Source organism: Sphaerodactylus townsendi, linkage group LG14 (genome assembly GCF_021028975.2).
Source record: "Sphaerodactylus townsendi isolate TG3544 linkage group LG14, MPM_Stown_v2.3, whole genome shotgun sequence".
Taxonomy (NCBI): domain Eukaryota; kingdom Metazoa; phylum Chordata; class Lepidosauria; order Squamata; family Sphaerodactylidae; genus Sphaerodactylus; species Sphaerodactylus townsendi.
Window position 1 is genome coordinate 1369019 of NC_059438.1, and position 22554 is coordinate 1391572.

The window sequence follows — 22554 nt, forward strand, 5'->3', positions numbered from 1 at the left end:
CCTTGACTTTGTTGGATGTGTAAATGCAGATTTATCGGTCCTGTTTCTGGTGCACTGTCAACACAGGGAATCTAGGCCACTGCTGATGCAAGCAAAACATGTGGCATGAAGTGAGATTAGTAGTTTGGAATGAAGGTGAAAGAATGTTTACTTAGCTTTTTTTCCCTTTTCTCCCACTGTATATCGGAAGGTATTATTAGAACTGCTCTTCCCAACATGGACAGAGAAGCAAAGGAAGAATATCACGTCGTCATCCAAGCAAAGGACATGGGAGGACACATGGGAGGACTCTCAGGGACGACCAAAGTGACAATTACCCTGACTGACGTCAATGACAACCCACCAAAATTCCCACAGAGTAAGTTGTAAGATCCCTGGTAAATAATGCAGCATTTTTTTTGTGCTATTCCTCTGAGAGGGGTGTTTAAGAAACACATCGCACTTGGAATGCCAGGCAGATATTTTACCTGCCTTTGTCTCAAAGGGAAGTCCATAAAATGAACATGAGAGTTAACAAGCATGGAACTATGTATTACGAGCTTCACGTGAATGCCATCTGAGATAGTGTTCAGTTCTCATTCCCTGTTGCACATCACATGGCACACTGCTGAAGGTGGGTGGGTTGGTGTGAAATTCTCAGTGTGATGGCACTGGATGAGGGAAGTGAAATGTTACAGATATGTAGGACAAAATCAGCTCAGGGATGCGGTTTTCAGTGGCATCGTTACATTCTTCGCAAAACTGTAGCCAAGGCCTATCAGAGCAAGCCTATGCAGAGTTACTCCTGTCTAAGCCCACTGAAGTGAATGGAGTAATTCTCCTTAAAATTATAAGACTCTGAAGGGCAGTCAAAGAAAGGATGTTGACTGAATGCCAAGTAGCCAACTGAGTGTAAACCTGTTCACTGTGAATGATTTAGACTTTCTCACGCTTGTTATTCCTCCCAACCCCTTTTCACTTTTACTTCTGCTTAGTATAAATTGAAATAAAGTGATTCTTTATTTCTGGGCCATTTTCCATTTCCTTGTGCCATTCTATCCCTTTCCCCCACCACATGTAAATTTGTCAACATTGGATAGTATCCAGTCATCTAGTGACAGTAGATTTTTGTCACATCCCCCCACCCCCACTAAGCAGTACAGTCTAACTTGAAGAAAGTTGATTCTTAGAGTGGGGAACATGCATGAACAAGTAGCCATGTGAGTAGAATGGATACAGTGAGGACAGGGAATGGTGTGAAATCACATACCCCTTCACCAGTCAGCAGAGTTTTGCTTATGGAAGGAGATCAAGGGGGGCATTTCATCCCCTTTGCCCTCCCCACTGCCAACCTAGGTCAGCTTGCATGGCATAATGGATTGACTGTCAAACTAGGATGGTAGAATCAATCATGGAAGCTCACTGGGTGACCTTTGGCCTATCACAAACTTTCACCCTGGCCTATCTCACAGGGTTGTTGGAAGCTGCTTTAAGTCCCAGTAAATAAATGCAAATGCCTGCATGCATGTGGCTTTTTGACCACATGGTTTAGAAGAAACATCTTCTGACATTGTTTTCCAGCTCTGCGCCCCCTTCCAAATCTTTTTTGAGGTGGGGCTACCAGAACTCTGCATGGTATTTCACTAGTACGTAATTTCAGCCCTGTTCAGTTGACTCATCCATACAGTGAGCAGGGATAGAATGAGTAAGACCATTCTCTGTGTGATAATCAGGCTTGGTCAATGCCCTAGAAATTAGGTAATATTCTGATTTGGATTTATTTGGGCATAAAGTTATCTGCATGCCTGAATAAGACAAATAGCATATTCAGATATACCCGAATATTCAGGTATATCCAAAGAATTCAGGTTCGTCTGATTTTTGTGGGTTTTTTTGTGTTTTTGGCATTTTAGCCAGTAGGGGGTGCATTTTTAAAGCTAGTAGCACCAAAATTTCAGGGTATCATCCAGAGACTGTCCTGATGATACCACCCAAATTTTGTGAAGTTTGGTGTGTGTGTGTGTGTGTGGGGGAAGTTATGGATTATTTTTATTGTTGTTTTAATTGTTATATTTTATTTATTGTGTTTTTATTGTGAATTCTGTGTAAGTCACCTAGAAATGTGGTTATAAGGCAGGGTATATTTTTTATAAATAAATAAAAATAAACATAAGGTAACTTTCCATATATACCAGCCATTGATGCGGGCAAAATGTTAGGAGCAAAAACTACCAGACCATGGCCACACAACCCAGAAAACCCCAACAACCCCCCCCCCAATGTTTCTTTTTTGTAAATGCCAAACCGATGCACAGAAGGGTTAAAGTATTTGTCTGGTGGCACACAGAGTTTTCCAAGGCAAGATTAAGACAAAGGAGGAGGTTTCTGGCGCTCTGCCTGGCTTTCAAAACATACTGGACAACGATGTTTTAAAAACATGCTCCTGCTGAGATCAAGGGGATGTGGTCTAGACTTTTGTGGATATGCTAGAAAACCCCTTAACTGAGACAGTTGAGACTGAACTGGATGAAAGCAATAAAACTGTACTTCAGAGAAAATGTATACTTTTAAACAAGAGAGACTAAAAAACCCCATGTATCATTCTTTTTCCCCATCTTATTCTTATGAATTCAAGCACGCTGTGAAAGCTATAAGGACTCTGTCAGTAAAAGCAATCTCTGTTTCAACTTCTTTTCAAGTTCTCTGTTGCAAATGGACACAACAATTACAAAACACCTTTGTCAGAGTTTTTTTTCCTTCAGTAGATTTGTCCATTTTGTAGGACCTTTGATTTTCAAAGTTCTCAGGACTATTTTTTTGTTGTTACCATCATTCTCCAGCGGGAATACACAGATAGAAAAGCACACACAAGGCGTCAAACATGAAGTGTGCATGCATATTTAAATGGCCTACTTATTTTAAAATTTACCTGCCGTCTCTCCACAGACATATGCCTGAGGTGGTTTGCAGCAGTATACAGTTCAATTATTAAATGAAGCATATAATTAATAAATAGTAAAATCTAAAACAAAAAAGTAAAAAAGTCAATGGAAATAACTGACAGGCATATTAAGCAGACTTATGCTGAGTCAGAACACTGCTATATCAGAGTTAGTACTGTCTCTTCTGACTGGCAGAGGCTTTACAGAATCTTAAGTATAGATTGCCTCAGAAAAAGATGTTAGTAAGGTTGTATATTCCTCCACCACAGAACTCAACCTGCCAGACCTTTGTTGAAGAATGCTCCACCTGGGTCCTACTGCCTACCTAGCCATGTTTCCCCCATCTGTTTGAAAGTAAAAATACATACTTTTGTATCAAAGTATCATATTCAATAATGCACATAATAGTGGTTTTGACAAAGGCAGGGCATAAAAGTGAATGATAATTCTCATATTTGTTCGGGATTATATTCTAATGTGGAAGCATACAATTTTCTTGACAGCTGTACCTCAACTTGACTGCACTAGAATATTTTTCTGAGCAAGAGTATAGTAGTCTTTTCAAAGAGGGTGGAAAGTGCCATCAAGTCTGTGCCAACTCATAGCAACTCTGTAGGGTTTGCAAGACAAGAGACAGAGATGGTTTGCTAATGCCTGCCTCTGAATAGCAACCTGAGTGTGCTCCTTTCCAAGTACTAACCTGGCACAAACCTGCCAAACTCTGGAGATCTGATGAGATGGGGATAGCCTGGACCATCTAAAGAACCTTTTATATTTTTTAAACTGAAGATGTCAGAGGTTAAATCTGGGACCTTCTCCATGTAACGTAAAAACTCTACCATTGAATCATGGTCTCCTTAAAGACAACTGAAGTACAGCAACAGCCACTAAAACAATTGGCTCAAGACACAGAACAGTTGAAAGTAGGCTTGGTCGATACCCTAGAAATACAGTAAAATTCGGATTCAGATTTATTTGGGCATAAAATTTTCTGTATGACTGACTGAGACAAATAACAAATTGGTGTTTTTTCATGTTTTGGCCTGCAGGGGGTGCATCTCCTGTTAGCTCCCATTGGAAATAATGGTGGATGGTGGATAATGGGGGATGACGGATTCGTTCATATTCGGGCAGGACATATTTGGCCAATTTTGGCCCGAATTCGCCCAGATTCGGGCCAAATCCGGTATTTGTTGCACCTGAATCTCCAAGCCTAGTTGAAAGCCAGAATTCAAAAGGGAAACAAAATCATTTTTTAAATTTTGTTATTGATGTTTTGGATCTTTTTACATTTCTAATTTCAACATTATAATACATCCATAATATCATTTTACCCCTTTTTTCCCACCCTTCCCCTCAATCTTTTTTCTTCTTTTCTTTAAATGTGCAGCAGGTTCATTCTTTCCACTCTCCTTTTCCAATAACCATTATGTAAATTCAGTCCAAATCCTCATCATGTCCATTTGTTTTTCTTGCCATGTTTGGTTTCTTGACATTATTCCAAAAAAATTTCTAGTTGTACTTGTTCTCATACATATTCCAACCACTTCGGCATAGATCATATTCTTTTATTTTTCCATCCCAATGCTAGGGAAACAAAATCATACACCAATTAATTAATTCAAACAACTAACCAAGGTTTGATGAAACCATGGTTTATAAAGCAGGATTTATCATGACATCCAAATGCCATCTGTTTTTCTTTTATGCATGTAAGAAAGCACAAAATGATCCCTATGCTTTTGCTACCATAGACCGCATCAGAGTGTGCTGGGAATCTACTGTCAATCTTTCTGAGCAAAAACTACAAAGCCAAGTTGAAAATTTATTCCTGTTGGTGTTTTAGCTGTAATAGCATATCTGTTCCTTTTGATATAATTTGTGGCTTCTGGATAAATGGTCCTGAATAAATGATCTGAAACCTTCCTCAAACTAAAAGTCTACCATGATTCATTTTAAACGTAATTTTCTCTGGAAACCTGCATTAACATCTGCAACATGACTTACAACCTTTGTGTCAGACTAAATTCTGCATTTTTGCTATGCAGTCATGAAGTGTTGAGGTGGAGGCTGGGATGTTTATAATTGGAAAGGTGATTTTGTACAAATTAGAATGCAGGGGAACTGAATGTGTTGTTTATAGACCCTTGTTAGAATCCTAGGATCAGGCTCCTGAGGAGAACATACCCTTTCATCTTCACCTCCAACATACATAAACATTTGGGTTTCTGTATGTTGATCAGGCTCAGCCAACTGAGATTAGAAGTAGGGCCCTTTTTACAGCCGTTCACTGGGACAAATCTGCCTGAGAACAAGTATGGTGTCCCTTTAAGAAGTTTCCCAAGAGGAAGTCTTTCTGTTATCACCCAGCAATGCCCCTGTTTAACTCAGTTCAGTTCAGTTCAGGTGCCCAAGGAGTTAGAGGGCAGAAGTATTTCGCCACATCAAAGATGTACAGACAGCACAAAGTTGAGGTTTACATAGAATAGTAGCTTGATAAAGACTCAAAGAACTTAAAGAAGTAGACTTTCCTGGAACCAGTCAGCGAAAGAACAAAAATCTAGAGCTTCTATTGTCCAGTCAAGCAAGTACTTTATTTTAGACAGACCCAGGGACAAGTTAGGGTCTCCATTCTTCTAAATATTAAACCTTATATTTGAACTGTTAAACCTTGCTTGTGACTCTCCCACTCTGTTCTAGCCAGGCACAGGACACCAGAAACAGTTTTGCTTGGGGAACAGAACAACTTTGATCACGTGCGATTGACTAAAAATGTGAATAAAATTCTGCAGGAGACCCTCACATTGGATGTAGCCAGGGCTATGTAGTACCATATCAGGAGCAGTCTGGTACCGTATCAGGAACAATCTGTCAGCTGTAGTGGGGTAAAAGACTGAATTCCCAGAGGGGGCCCGAAGCACCTGAAAGCCTAGGGGCCTGGCCATGGATTAATATGGCCCTGCCTCTGCACTATTTTAAAACTCCAAATGCCAGGGGACTGTGTTTTTTTAATGGCATGCGGATGGGCAGGGTCCCCTCTACCCCACTATGCTACTGCCCCAATCAGGAGTGAGCCCCCATGGTGTCATGCCAGCAAAGGCAACATGGTGGACTGGGAACATTGTCAAGTCCAGTTGACTCCGATGATCTGTACAATCCACCATTTAGAGCCTATTGAAGTTCTCACACATGGTTTGAAGTTGCCATCATTCCTTTCTCCAACATTTCAAACTCCATTGTGCACATGGATGTTCTATACTGCTGCCATGGCTGACAGGTGACTGTAATCTGCAGCCAGTTTCAATCTATTGCCTGTTTCAGACTTTTAAACATGTCCAAGAAGACCAGGAAGGCTATATTTTTTTTTCTGGAACATACATACATTGGGTGGAAAATAACTCTAAAAAGTTTTCTCCACATGATCTGTAGACCTGAAAAAGCAGCATGGCCACAACCAGCTGTCTATGCATATATCTGTGTATTCATATGAATATGCAAGGAATGTACATAGTAAACAGATCAGCAAATATATACAGTCAAACCAACACTAGAAAATCTGAGGCCCGCCAAGCCTAAGAAGCATGGACAAGAATGGTGTATGACTTATCTATTGACTTTATACTCGGATTAATTGCATATACCAATTAGTTCATTGCCTTGTGTCACTATATATACAGTCCATGCTTCGTAGGCTTGGCTGGCCTCAGATTTTCTAGGAATGTACATAGGTCAGGGCCAGAGCATGTTGTCACCAGCATCAGACTGGTGTAGTAGACAACATCTGGCAGACTCTCGTTGAAATACCTACTCAAGAAGTGCTCTGTAGCAAAGCCTCGGCTTTGTATGCAGGCGGTCCCAGCTTCAATCCCCACATCTCCCGTTATAAAGAACAGATAGAAAGTGATGCTAAAGAATTCTGCTTGAGATTCTGGAGAGACACTGCCAGCCTGCTTACACAGTAGCGACCTTGATGAACCAGTGCTTTTATTCAGTACAAGGTAACTTCATGTGTTCATGTAAAGCTTGTTAGATGACCTTGGTCAGTCACTCTCTCAACCTACCTACCCCACTAAATTGTTGTAAAGATACAGTGCAGGAGGGGGAGGATCACGTACATTGCCTGGAGATCCGTGGAGAGGGAGCGTATATTTTTTCTGCATAAATAAAGCAATACAGGGAAGGGCTGGAGAAAGATGGGAAAAAATCCTACCCATACTATGCGAATTAACTGCATGTGCTTCAAACACCTGAAAAAGGCTTTTGGATATATCTTTAATTTACCTTTGTAGAAAATTAGAAGAGAATAAGAATTTGGAATTGTAAGGCGTCTAAGTGGCATACAAACTCCTTCCTCTTCTTCCCCCCACAACAGCCACCTTGTGAGGTAGATGGGGCTGAGAGAGTTCTAAAGAACTGAGACTAGCTCAAGGTCACCCCATCAGGCTTCATGTGTAGGAGTAGGGAGACAAATCCAGTTCACCATATAAGAGTTTGCTTTTCATGTAGAGGAGCTGATAATCAAACCCTGTTCTCCAGATTATAGTGCACTGTTCTTAACCACTATACCACGCTGGCTCTCAATTGAACAATTGTTGTGCTCTTTTAGTATATATACATTACAGATGCAGGAGTATCATGCATAAAGCACTTAACAGTCCATTTACCCATAAATGCTCTTTACCTAGGTGTTTATCAGATGTCAATATCAGAAGCAGCTATCCCAGGAGAAGAAGCTGGAAGAGTGAAGGCCAAAGATCCCGATATTGGAGAAAATGGCTTAGTAGCATACAACATTATTGACGGGGATGGTATAGAGATGTTTGAAATTACAACAGATTACGAGACTCAGGAAGGGGTTGTGAAGCTTAAGAAGGTAAGCAATGAGATCCCTTCATTCCGGTTAATGGATAATATACTTCATTTTCCTTCATGCCTCGTAGAAAATACAATAGTGATAGATTATCACTCATGGTAAGAAAATCACAGCAAATGCAGTTTGGGATAATTTGTTTATGAAGCTATGATTAACTTCCAGCATTCCATTTTACTCTTATCTGCTAGTGCCTGCAGCCAGAATGGAAGGAAAGAGATTATGAAAAGAAGGCATCGATGCATAGAGGCTTCTTAACATCTTTTTAAAGTGAAGAAAGTACATTATTCTTTTACTGATCTTCCACTTGAGAAATCAACACCGTTCACTCTTCAAAGCCTATTGCATATTAACTTAGAAATAAATGATGGGATTGCTTTGGTTATCATCAAGCATTCATTTTTAAGTTGGCAGCGCAGTATGAATTTTCGGATAATGTGAAAATTACAAGGGCTTTTTTCTGTGTGGGTGTGAGTATGTGTGCACGTGTGTGTCTGCTTTTTGGATGAAAACTTAATTTTGGCTGTCAGTAGTCCTTGCATTTGAGGCTGATAGAAAGAAAGGAAAGAAAGAAATACCCAGGAAGAACAGCATTATGTTCCCATCAAGAGATTCAGTCTGCCTAAGCCACTTATCTGCTTTCAGCCTGCAATTTTTTTTAAAAAAAAAAACCCGCTGGCTTTTATAACCCAGCTGATGTCACTGCAGAAATCAAAGTGAACACCATAACACAAAGCCCCAAAGAAAGGCAGCTATGCTCAGCCACATTAATAAGTTTTAAAATAAAACTGCTAGACGAATACTTCTCTCTGGGACAGAAGACTGTCTGAAGCCACGTAATTCAAAGATCGTGGTTCTCCAATACAGAGTAGGGCTCATGATTTAGATCTAAACCAGCTCCTGGTTTAGAAATGCCTAGAGATTTGGGGGATAATCTGGGATGGGCAGAATTCAGAGAAGGGAAGGACTTCCGCAGGGTATAATGCCATAGAGTCCACCTTCCAGAGCAGACATTTTCTCCAGGAGAACTGATCTCTGTCACCCGGGAATCAATTCTTATCCCAGGAGATCTCGAGCTACCAGCTGAACATTGGCTATGCTACTTGTGAGGAAGTGCACAAGCAAGGGTGGCTTTGAGTTTAAAGTGACAATGAAGATAAGCCAGGATGCCAATCCTCACAGCCACAAAACTGACAAGATGACATTTTCAGCCTAAACCTGGAGTACAGGAATGTATAGATAATGGAAAATCCTATATGGATACTGAAGCTGCTGACTTGGGAATGTAATTGGATATATCCTCATTCAAACTTTTTACTTTCCTTCTCGGAGTGGGGTTGGATCCATAGGTTTCTTTTTGCTGAGACAGCTAATTTCAGAAGAAGAGGAGGAGGAGGAGGAGGAGTTTGGATTCATACTCCCCCTTTCTCTCCTATAAGGAGACACAAAGGGGTTTACAATCTCCTCCTCCCCCCCCCCCACAACAAACACCTTGTGAGGTGGATGGGGCTGAGAGAGCTCCGAAGAGGAATGTTGGAGCTTTCTCTCAACCAAGGTCACCCAGATGGCGTGTGTTGGAGTGCACAGGCTAGTTCCCCAGATAAGCCTTCACAGCTCAAGTGGTTCTCCAGATTAGAGTGCCCCTGCTCTTAACCACTACACCACTGCTGCTCCTAAGAAATGCAAATGTAAATAAGCCTTTAGTTCTGTATATTAATTGTTGTATGTCTGTATGTTATACTGGCTTATTATTTTTGCAGTTATTTAATTTTAATTTCATTCTGTTAGTCCTTTTATTGTGCTCTGTCACTGTGCTTTCTCATGTAAGGCATGTTACTATTTGTGAGCATAAAATGGTAGTCATATAAATGCAATACAAATTACTGTGCTTTTAGAAAAGGAATGCACATAATTACATATGATTGGATGCTAAGGCAGTATTCATAGTGGTCAGAGTGTTAGACTAGGAGAGCTGAGTTCAAGCCCCCACTCTGTCATGAATGCTTGCTGGGTGACCTGAGGCCAGTCACACACTCTCAGCCTAATCATCCACGCAGGGTAGTCATTTTCAAGATAAAATGAAAAAGGGGGTGTTGTATATTTCCCTCCTCTCCCTTTAGCTGTTTGTGTCCTGCAAAATCCTGTTCCTTCTGATCATTAGATCCAAAGAAAACAGTGTGGGGAATCTTCAGGGGGGATTGGCAAACATTTTCCTCTACTCCTCTGCAAACAGAAAATCTGTTATATCAGAGAAGCCGCTGCTATGCTGTTGGAACAACGACTAGGGCTCCAAGACATAATACATTATATATTGTGGATGCATGGATGATATACACTGATCCAATCCAGGATGTATTTTAAAAGCTGTTGTTGTTTAGTTGTTATTTAATTTGCTTCTTTCAAATACTTACATTCTCTCTTTCTCTGCATGTTCAAGGAACTAGTAACAAGTTGCATCCAGACTAAACTGGCTGTATCCACCAGTTTAACCCATCCCTACATGGACATGCCCCGTGTCATTCTCCAAGATTCTTTCTCCCCTCTCCCCTACTTTTCAGGAGCTTCAAAGTATTCCTTACTTCCCAGGAGATAGATTTTATGGAGATCTGTGGGCTGCAGAAGAAGAGCGGAGACATGAAAGTTCCATTCTGCCATGGGAAATTTAGCCTGGTTTCAATCCAATGTTATTACCGAAGCCAACTGATAGACAATTTTCCTGTTTTTTTTTTCAGCACCTGGATTATGAAACCAAAAAGACCTACAGTCTGAAAGTAGAGGCGGCCAATGTACATATAGACCCAAAGTTCATCAACAACGGACCATTTAAAGATACTGTGACCGTGAAAATTAGTGTGGAGGATGCTGATGAGCCACCAGTATTTTTAGCACCAAGTTATATTTTTGAAGTAGAAGAGAATGCAAGCCCCGGTGTTTCAGTGGGGAGGGTACATGCCAAAGACCCTGATGCCAAGAACAGCCCTATAAGGTACACTTTGTGAAAGCAAGCTTGTCCAGTTGAAAGGCTGCCTTAAGTGATAAAGTTAAGCAAATCTACTGAGAACGCAGACATCTGTGCAGCTAGGAGGCAAATGTTTCAGACTGTTTTGATGACGCCACCCAGAATTTCCAGCTTCTGTGGCTATTTCAAAACTGTGAGAACTAAAAAGGAACTTAGGAGATGGTCTATACCAGTGATTCCCAAAGTGGGCGCCACCGCCCCCTGGTGGGTGCTGCGGCAATCCAGGGGGGTGGTGATGGCCACAGGTAGAAACATTAATACATATATCTTTCTGTTTAATTGCTATTAAAAATTTTTAAAAATTAATTTCTGGGGGGCGCTAAGTAATATTTTTTATGGAAAGGGGGCGGTAGGCCAAATAAGTTTGGGAACCACTGGTCTATACAGAGCAACTGCACAGGATGTACATTTTATCATCAGCTAGAGAAACAGCTGCAGTCTCCAGGTACCATACAATCTGAGCCTCAAGGAGAACAAAATCAAAAAGTTAGGGTTTGGAGTTCTCCTTAAATTACAACTGATCTCCAGAGGTCAGTTCCTATGGAGGAAATTGCAGCTTCAGAGGGCAGAGTCTATGGTATACCATAGAGTCTATGAAACACTCAAGTGCTAGAGTGGCATTACACCCTGGATGAGCTTCTTTCTCTCCCCAAACTTCATACAGACACAGACACTGCTACACAATCTCCCAAGCAGGAATTTCCTAAGCAGACTGAAGATGGGTTGCTTTGATTTTTAAATTCTGAGTTTTTATTTTAATTTTTGGCCTGTTTCTCATTATATTTAGTTGCCATTTTATTGAATTGCATAGCTGGTTTATTCTGATTTCGAGGAAATCCATAACAGTTGTAGTAGCCACGGGTATTATTGATTTCATTTTATTAATTGGATTTTTTTCTGTTCTGTGCTGGAAGCTGCCTGTGTGAATTTTTGTGGATTAACAAGGAGAACAGCTAAATAAAAGCTGGCAACCTATATAATAATCTACTCATATTCAGCGCTCAAGCTGGGAGTGCTATTGTTCAGTCTTCAAAATAACCCACATGTAGCCCAAAACAGCCCCATATCTGATAAATAATGTATGTTTATGGTTCCATGAATGTGGACAGATTTGCATTAGAATAGGCCTAATGCTATTTACTAAACAATACATACCAATCTTCTTTAGCAAATTATGAGTAACTTTTTCAGTGTTTATTATTAGATGACAGCATAAAAGGTAGCTTTCTCTGACTCCAGCATGCCCAGCCCCGAGTGATAAAATGTTCTTATTCCAAGGTTAGAATTAGATTATAGCCCACAGAAATGGACTGTAATAAACTAGCAACGTTCTAATGATATAATTTTGCTGGTTGTTCTGATGCGGGTTCTACAATGTTGGAATGGATAATTTCAAAACAGATGGGAACTAAGAACATAAGAACATAAGAACAAGCCAGCTGGATCAGACCAAAGTCCATCTAGTCCAGCTCTCTGCTACTCGCAGTGGCCCACCAGGTGCCTTTGGGAGCTCACATGTAGGATGTGAACGCAATGGCCTTCTGCGGCTGTTGCTCCCGATCACCTGGTCTGTTAAGGCATTTGCAATCTCAGATCAAAGAGGATCAAGATTGGTAGCCACAAATCGACTTCTCCTCCATAAATCTGTCCAAGCCCCTTTTAAAGCTACCCAGGTTAGTGGCCATCACCACCTCCTGTGGCAGCATATTCCAAACACCAATCACACGTTGCGTGAAGAAGTGTTTCCTTTTATTAGTCCTAATTCTTCCCCCCAGCATTTTCAATGAATGCCCTATTCTGTTCTCTCTCAATACGAATGAAAAGAGTGGGTACATTTTTTACAAAAAGCTGAATTGACACCTTATTGGAACCCCAAAGCTGCTCTTGAAAATGGCATCCCTGTGTTGAGTTTTTGTGTAGTGGAATATGTGTAATAACACCTTATACATTCCCTCAAGCTGATGACAGCAGTGTAGGGAATACCTACTATGGAGTTGCATCATGTGGTAATTGCTACATTTTGGGAGGTTAGGAAAGGATCAAACATAGTGGCTGCCTCATGTCTTTTGTATATTTCCACCCGAGAAATGCCTCTTAATACAGAAAGCCTGGCGGGAAACAACTGTTCTTATGTATCTGTATGTAAGCATTAGCAAGAAATGGAAATTCATTTTCATCAACAAGTGATTTAGTAAGTCTAATTAAAATCTCCATCTTCTAAGCATGCTGCCACAAAACTATTTTTTAAAGTAATACATGATACACTGTTTGGGAGACACCAAATGAACCGAGGCCACTGAATAATTCTCTAGTAATTACTTCATTTGCATCCTCTTTTAGATATTCAATTGATCGTCACACTGACCTTGACAGATATTTTGATATCAGCCCAGAAGATGGTTCAATTATGGCCATTAAAAGACTAGATAGAGAAGAAATAGCCTGGCATAATATTTCAGTATATGCAGCTGAAATCCGTGAGTATTTGACTGAAAATTATAGCTTTTAAATAATGTATATATTTGTAAAAAAAAAATGCTGTAAAATACTGGTGTGATGAAAAGCAACACATGCAGAATACTTATTTAGTTACAATTAGTCTGACCAGTAATTGCCTCAGGTACATGTTAAAAACCCTGCAGATCTAGAAACTTTCCAAATATATCCTGACATTAAAAATATTGGATCTATTCATATGTGTATTAGAGCCGGCATGATGTAGGCATTAAGAGCAGGTGGACACTAATCTGGAGAACCAGGTTCTCCAGATTCCCCACTCCTCCACATGAGCAGCAGACACTTATCTGGTGAACCAGATTTGTTTCCCCACTCCTACATTCTTGCTGGGTGACCTTAAGCTAATCCCAGTTCATTCAGAACTCTCTCAGTCCCACTTACCTCATAAGGTGTTTGTTGTGGGGAGAGGAAGGGCAGGGAGTTTGTACGGTGCCTTGAGTCTCCTCACAGGAAAGAAAGGCAGGGTATCAATCCAAACTCCTCCTCCTCCTCCTCCTCCTCCTTTTTCTTCTATGTATTGTTCATTTTCCTCATTGAATGGAGAAGCTCTCCACCAGTCCTTGGCTCATAAATTTTGCAGGTTAGAGACAGATGCTATCCACAGTATAACGGGACTATACACAAATGCTCTTGAGATATATTGGTGGTCTTATCCAAACAATTTTTGCTTTCTTTAAAATACCATATATTTCCTGAACAGAAGCCTCCAAATACCCTTCAGTATTTCTCTTTATACAAAATTCAGAGGCACCCTATCTCAGGGAGCAAGGAGCGAAAGACAGGGATCCAAAACTTTTCCTCTTGTGGTGCCCATAGATGAGTTGACCCACTACACAGCTATACTGGCTTACCATATGGATGTCTCTGCAACTGTCCAAGAAGCTAGACCAGGGGTCCCCAACACAGTGACCACCAACACCTTTCCTGGTGCCCAGCCAGTATTTTTGGAAAGAAACTGAGGCCAGATGGGGCTTTTGCCCTGCAAGGCTTCTGATTGGTCATTGGAGTTTTGATTGGCTGTGCAGTACAACAGTTTTAACTCTGTTACTGAAGGTAAGCGAAACTGCCCCATCGTGTCTGGTTCCACCTTATGCAGCAGCCATTTTGTTGCAGTCACTTTATGGCTGGGCCCACCATCCAGTTTCAGAATTTCAAAGGTGTGCATAGGATCAAAAAGGTTGGGGACAATACCACCTAATACAGGTTTCTGCAACTTTGTTAAATCTGTGGCCATCTTTGGAATTCTGGAAACATGTAGGGGGTGCCACCACAAAATGGCTGCCAGGAGGGCTAGAGCCAGTAACAAAAACTGAGAAGGGGGGGGGGGTTTCAAGCTAAGCATCCTTCTATGATAGTTTCAAATTAACATTATTTAATACATGAGAGGTCAGAAATGGCACGAGCTGGAGAGTATAACCATTCACATAGCACAAGAAACCATGTCAAAATAGGAAGAGAAAAAACTGTCCATGTGTGCAAATTCAATATAAATGCATACATTTCTAATGTTGTCCTTGCATTTTTCTTCCATGTTGCTGTGGCTTTCCCTCCCACAACTGTAGATAACCGGCATCACGAAGCTAAAGTTCCAGTAGCAATCAAAGTCACCGATGAAAATGACAATGCTCCCAAATTCACAGAGGCATATGAAACCACTGTCTGTGAGAAGCGTCAGAGCAATGAGGTAACTTCAACCAAATATGTCTGTCTTCTGGGTGGGAAAGAGAAGTTGGGACAATGGTAAATATCTCAGAATGCCCCCTCAACATTTTTTTATATATATATATTTTAAAGCCACTGTGAATTTACAAATTTTGAGGAACTTAAATCAGGAATATATTCTGTATTTTAACATTTGGTTGGCATGCCACTTCTACAGGTGAAGTTTTGGGATGAACTGTCAAGGTTTTTAGGTGGGTGGTGACCAGAGCAGGGCTCTGTTGGCAGTCACACTTTCGCTGTGGAATGGCCTTTCCCATAAGACTCACAAGACACCTATGGCACTCTGTTTTCAATACCAAGCCAAAATGTTTATTTTTTTACACAAGCTTTTAATTAAGGAGTTTCCTCTGTTAACATTTTTATAGGTGCTTTTAGCCTGTCCAATTGTTTATTCGCTGTAATTTTTAAAAAAGTTTTAATTGTTAACTTTTACCATTATTTTCATGTTTTATTTTTGCAAGCCACCTTAGACAGATTCCTTGGGGAGGCAGTATTGATACTTTCAAAATAATGTGCTGATCCAGCAAGATAATTAAATCCTGGCCCTCTAAATGCAACCCTTTGTGCTCTCAAGCAACACAAATAAGAGAATGGACAGGACAAATACTGAGGATTCACCTCCACCTCCATAGAATAATCATAAGGATGGCATATGGAGAACGTTTATGCTTCCCTCCCCAGGCTCCACAGCTAACCCTCCAGGAGTTTTCCAACTAGGGATGCCAACCTCCTTATGGGACTTGGGGATCCCATGGTTACAGTTCATTTCCAAACAGACTACAAAGATCAGTTTCTCTGAAGAAAATGGAAGTTTATGGTTTCTTTTGGCATTGTATCTCACTGAAGTTCTTGTCCCCAAGTCTCCAGAAGTTTCCTAACCTGGATCTGGCACCCCTGCCCCCCATTTCCCACAGGTGACCGGGGGGGGGGCTGGGAACCCTATTCCCAACTCAGAGCTGACCACCCTACTCACAGTTTATGGTTTACAGGAAGTTGTAACCTTCCTTTGTATTTAACTTTCAGGAATCCGCTTACAAAAAGGTAAATGTGCTAGGTGCTTACAAATGCCTTTCTTTTACAGCCATTAATTACAATTACTGCAGAGGACAAGGATGATACAGCCAACGGCCCAAGATTTATCTTCAGTTTGCCGCCTGAAATTATCCACAATCCTAATTTCACTCTCCATGATAACCGAGGTTTGTACTTAGATTCACTGTACCAGAAGGAAGCGAACTAAATGTCTGTTATCATGTCATAGGACAATACTTTCATTAGCTGTGCATGACTGGCTGGGACTGAAAGAGGTGAAAAATGCGAGCAAAGATGGGAGGCTTTCATTAAATGCATGCTCTCCTGCATTTTTTCCCCAGATATGTCCATGCACTATAAAATCAATATGATAAATTCACTGGTGTTGCCTGCATAGATAGTAAAAACATAACAATTCACACCATTTTTCTTCATTAAACCTCAGCGATCACCACAATTTGAGGAAATCAGCATGTTAGCTGAGCTGGATTGAATGAAAGGGAGACAAAGCATTCTTTTTCTGTGCTTGTTCCTTTGAGATTGTGGGGAAACTGGGAGAACTTGTGGGGGAAAAAATTACCAAGAACTAAAAACTGAGGCAGAGTTCTACCTCAACAACAATCCAGAATAAAAATGATGGCATTGCATCAAGAAACAGACAGCTCCTCCTTTCTACTTACTATACTTTTATCCTACCCTTCATCTAAAGAGCACAGGAGCATACATTATTTACCTGTCCACTTGTGAGGCAGGTTAGGTTGAAGGAGAAGGAGAGAGATAATCCAATGAACTATGCCTGAGTGAGAATTTGAACCTAGATTAGTTCAATAACCTTAGTCTGATATGTTAATCCAGAGGTGGGATCTAACCAGTTCTCACCACTTCTCTAGAAGTGGTTACTAATTTTTTCTGAGTGCCGAGAAGGGGTTACTAAAGCAACCTCCCTGCCCAATAGGGACTGGAGGTGCGTGTGTGCGGCAACGCCACTGTTTGAATCCCACCACCATCGGAACCTGTTATTAAAATTTTTGGATTCCACCACTGTGTTAATCAGTGGCTTTTTGGGCAAATGCATGGCTAAGTGATGATTTCAACCTATGACTGTCTATGTGCTATCATCACTGGCGCTCTGGCAAGTTCCTGTACTGAAAGAGTATGATTGGTGGGTACAGCAGCCCCAGCTGGCATTGATCCACTCACCTTGCATTGCTGGTATTGACATTACTACTTCTTAATTCTTCCAAAGGCCTCAGAACGTACACAGAGACATCTTCCTGTGTCCCTGGAGTGGCATGCAAAATATGTTCCAAATTCCATTCCAGAATTTCCACTCCTTCTGAGCCCCAGTTAAGTTCTTTTTCTGTCCAGCTGGTTTTGATAAAGAGCTGGACTTAATGCTGTCTTTGAAACAAATTGGAGTTCAGGAGCCTGTGAGCAGGACGGCAGCTGTAGACGCCTGCCACCAGAATTCAAAGCCGCTTTTTCCCCCCCATGAATTTTTGTTTTGAGTCTGAAATCAGAAACTCAACTTCATGTGGTAGATTATATTTTAATTTATTCAGATTTAACTGTGAAAAAAAAGAAGTTTAATTTTGTCCCTTCTTTTCTCTTATACATTTTCCCAACCACTTGAAACATGGGGAGGGGGGAGGAAGCCCCTTGCAGCACAGTTAATTTAATTGTTTATGAATGTGCTTGTAATAGGGATGCCAGATTTCAGGTGGGATTCGAATTACAGCTCATCTCCAGATTACAGAGATAAGATCCCCTGGAGAAAACAAATTCTTTGGAAGGTGGGCTCTATGTAGGATTGCCAGCTATGGCTTGGGAAATACCTGCAATTTTGGGGAGTGGACCCTGAAGAGGGAAGGGTTTGTGTAGGGAAATACCAGCCATAGACTCTACCTTTCAAAGTAGCCATTTTCTCCAGGTGAATTGACCTCTGTCACCTGGAAATCAGTTGTAGTAATGGGAGATCTCCAGTCACCACTATGGCATTGTACCCACTGAAGACCCTATCCTCCCCAGGCTCCATTCCCAAATCTCCAGGAATTTCCCAGCCTGGATATGGCAACCTTACCTCCCTACCCCCCACCAGTTGCCAGGAGAGACTTGCCTTAGTTTGTAAAGGTTTAAAGGCTTTTAAAAAGATACTTTTCACAGACTTCTTCAGTAGAAGCAAAGGGCTTGACACCACAATTCTGTTTTATTAACAGAGGTGCTTTCCTTAAAGAGCGTTTGTGTCAATGGAAGTCTACTTCCACTGAAGGAAAGCACCCCCATTGTCAGAAGAGATCTATGGGATCCATACCCTATTTTTTTAAAAAAAAACATGCAATCGTGGTACTGATAACATTATCACATTTGTGAATGTAATTATAGACCAAGGGTGGAAAAATTGCAATACAGTTTGGCTTGCAGCCACCTATTTAAAACAGTGTGAGGAAATGATACTATTAGAAATTAGCTTATATGTTGTGCCAAATTCAGCTCTAGGACTCACTGGAATTTTGCCTAGTGACATAATGTCTGAATTTATGCCATTTCTTTCAATTGCTTGATAGCTGTGATGCCTGCCAAAGGAAATACACTGAAAATATAAAGGCGGAGAAGGGGGGGGGTGGAATCTATTTATTCTGACAGCTAAATTTAGGTGAACTCTTAAAGCTCCATTTAGCTCTATCATTTATGTCATTATACTTTTGATTATTATTTTTTCCCAAGCAAGCACATGATCTGAAGGGCACCGCAATGAAAAGTCAGCATGGAATCCTATATTTTGTTATCTCATATGTAGATCCTGTTTATATCAGTGGAGCAAATATTTGAACTCCTGGAAATTAAGCACAAAAGCCCTTTAAAGAAGAAACATGACAGTGCTCACAAATATATTTAGGGAAAAGGATGTGAAGGAAGATCTATGTATCAGGAAAGATGAGGGATATATTCATAAGTAAAGGGACTTGCATGGCCTAGAGCTTTGGGGCTCATTATTGATATTAGTTGGGTTTAATTTCATTCTTCCTTCAAGGATTGCAGGTAGCACAGATGGTTCTTGTCTTGCTCCATTTTATCCTCATATCCATCATGAGTCTAGGCTCACATAGAGAGACTGGCCTAAGATCACCCAGCAAACATCCATGACAAAGTGGGGGTTTGAACATGTGAGAGGCTGTGGCTCAGTGGTAGACCATCTGCTTGGCATACAGAAGATCCCAGGTTCAATCTCATCACCTTTAGTTAAAAGGCTCAGGTAGTAGATGATATGAAAGATTACTGTCTGAAGAGAACCTGCCAGTCACAGTATATTACACCTGACCTTGATTCTGATGGTCTGATTCAATTGAAGGCAGTTTCATATATTCAACACCAGCTTCCCAGTTCCTAGATTTCCACTATTATGAATCTGGTTTTGAGTACAATGAATCTATGTCCATTCAGAACTGTACTGAATGAGGTTTGGCTGCTCAAAAAAAAAAAAACCCACACTCTTTTTCTGTTTGTTACAAAAATGTTAACTATGAAATAGAGATAATAATTTCTGTCTGAAACACACCATAGATATACAGCAGAGATCTATAGACAATTTTTAGCTCTCTGGAGATTGTCCGTGGCAAATCTCAAGTATCTGGAGATTTCTCTCTCTCTCAATTTACATCTGTTCTGCAATAAACACTAGTCATTAAAAATGGTGCATCAATAGTGTATGAAGAGTGAGCTACATCTTATGAATAAATGTTTTAGCTCCCCTTGGGAGATTGTATTTCCTCACAATCATATAATTATGCAGCATGCAGAAACATGAATGCCATTAAGGCAGTGAGTGAAAGACTATTATGCAGGAAAGGAAACTTGAAATATAACCAAATAGGTACATTCATGAAGGCTAAAGTGGGAAATATAGTTTCTGGTGATAAGAGTTTATGATAGAGTTTCTGGCAATTTCTAAAGCTACTGCTGTTGTTTCCAGGAAATGATGTCATCACACACCATGTCCCGCCCCCGCCCTACACCCCGCCCCGCTGCCAATTGCCTGGAGACATTTCTCATGTCTGATGATTGGAAGGAGACTTTGAGAAGTTTTGGAGAATCTATGTGAAAGACAAAAACACACTTAATTCTTAATTGGCTAGAATAACTCAAAATGGGCATTATTTGCCCAAAGAGATATCAGTACATAGTGCGATCAGATTGGCCACATGGCATCATAATCATGGCCCCACATGACACCTGATTGGCTGGAACCTTTCAAGAAGAATGAAGTCTTTTAAAAGGCCATGAATTGATGCTTACAGTTAGGGGGGTGACATCCTGCTCCAAATTGCCACTTCTGAGCTAAAGTGTGACCCACAAAATCAACAGATTCAGACCCAATCTTCAACTGAAGTGCATTCTTTTCAATATTGCAGCCCACCCTCAAATAACCAAAGACAGCCATAGCGTGTACCACACCTGTAGGATTGAAGGCCTGTCATATCACTAAGCAAAGAGGTGATTTTGTTTAAAAAGGGCAAACATGATTTTCTTTTTTTGGAAAGGGACAAGACAGGAATAATGATTGTCTTATTTCTCAACAGATAACTCAGCCAGTGTTATCGCAAGACGCACAAGCTTCAGTCGACAGATGCAGGATGTATACTTTCTGCCTATTGTGATAAGTGATGCTGGGAAACCCCCACTGAGCAGCACCAACACGCTCACTATCCGAGTATGTGGCTGTGATGGTGACAGGATCTCCTGCAACCCAGAAGCCTACACCCTTAATGCAGGACTTAGCACCGGGGCTTTAATTGCAATCCTTGCTTGCATTGTAATTTTGCTGGGTAAGGAAAACTGCTGCATTTGTTTATCCTTCCAGTTCCCCCACTGCCCCTTCTGTCCAAAAGGACTGAACTGCAAGAGGCTCAATTTAGTGAGATATCCATTTCAATGGGCCTATGGCCAAGTTCTCACAACAAGTGGATCAGCGGTTCGATCCAGACTGCATTTTCTGCTGATGGGAGATATAGGCTCTTTCTGCACTTGCATTCTACTTCATAGGGAGCTTACCTTTCCTTCACAGTAGATTTTCATTTGCACATTTTTGTCAGCCTTTCCCAAAACCACTGTGCTGCAGATCAGAGATGCTGCAGTTTTCAAATGCTGGCAAAACACAGTGTTTTGTATAGCTTTCCTTTCCATGTGAAACTAATCAGCCAAGTAGAAAGTCTAAGGCCCTTTCCGCATGGCCCAATAAGTGTGGGGGAAAGGTGGGTTACATGAACCCACCCTCACCTTGACCCCTTCACACAGCTGGCTGTCAGTATGTTGACCAGGGTGTGTGCCTTCACATGAAGGCACAACTTTTTTGCTCTTCCCTACCAGCTATTTTCCTCCCTGCCTGCCTGCCTACAAAGCACAGCTTTGCTGGCAGGCAGAACCAACCCCCCAGGCTGGGCGGTTGATACAGTCTGTTTCCCCTGTGTGGCTCTGCAGATGGGAGCCAGGGAAGGGGTTTTCGAGAAGCACCTTTTGTGCTATTCACTTGTTTTAACGTGGCTCACAGCCGCAACGGTTCAGGAAAGTTCTGCTTTGCTGACATGTTTTGGTATTAACCTTTAAGACCATGAGTGGTCTGGGACCATCCTATCTTCGGGACCACATCTCTGATCATCTGATAGTTATCTGCTGGTGGTCCCCAGCCCCAGGGACATTCAGCTGAGTTCCACCAGTAGGCCTTGGCTGTGGCTTCTGTTTGCTGAAACTCACACCTGGTGGACATTAGGGCCCTGTGGAATATCAATCAATTCCACAGGGCCTGTAAGACAAAAATGTTCTGCTGGGCCTACAATTGAAGACACCGGTCCCAAACTATAACATCCTGGGTCCCAATCTACGCCCCCTCTAATTCATGCATAAAACTCAGAATTGTGGTAAGGTGGGGACTGTTATGTGGGTAAGGTATGGTTAAATCATCATTTGTGTATATTTGAATGGTTTTAATCCATTAACTTATTAATGTGTAATGTAATGACTGTTTTTAAATATGCGTGCTAGCTGCCCTGACCCAGGCCTCGGCCGGGGAGCTTGGGACATCAAGACAAATCAAATAAATAAAATAATAAGTGCCATTTGCCTCCTTCTTCTTCTTCTTCTTCTTCTTCTTCTTCTTCTTCTTCTTCTCCTTCTCCTTCTCCTCCTCCTCCTCCTCCTCCTCCACTTTCTTCTCCTTCTCCCCCTCCTCCTCCTCCTCCTTCTCCTCCTCCACTTTCTTCTCCTGTAAAGAATCAGCCTCTTGGTGAGGACGGGGTTGGGTTACCTTTTAGCAGCCCTCAAAAGAAGGAGCCTACTGGGAAACCTGGCCAGTCCCAGTAAGTATATAGGAGGTCTATGCAGGAAGGCTTTCTAGAAACAGAAAGAAACATGTTGAGGCCTGTTTTAATCTAAGCTCAACCTGGAGATCCAGTTAATTACCAGGCATCCACCAATTTCTA

At 41.2% G+C, this 22554-nt stretch overlaps 1 protein-coding gene across 3 annotated transcripts in view; it reads left to right on the forward strand.

Moving 5' to 3' along the window:
* CDH11 (cadherin 11) overlaps positions 1-22554 on the forward strand; it is a 121467-nt gene that overhangs the window by 97382 nt on the left and 1531 nt on the right. For all 3 annotated transcript variants that reach the window (XM_048515281.1, XM_048515282.1, XM_048515283.1), the window contains 7 exons: positions 191-358; positions 7607-7794; positions 10524-10777; positions 13151-13287; positions 14890-15011; positions 16131-16248; positions 20659-20904. In XM_048515281.1, coding sequence (XP_048371238.1) covers positions 191-358; positions 7607-7794; positions 10524-10777; positions 13151-13287; positions 14890-15011; positions 16131-16248; positions 20659-20904 — 1233 coding nt within the window. The remainder of the gene's footprint in view (positions 1-190; positions 359-7606; positions 7795-10523; positions 10778-13150; positions 13288-14889; positions 15012-16130; positions 16249-20658; positions 20905-22554) is intronic.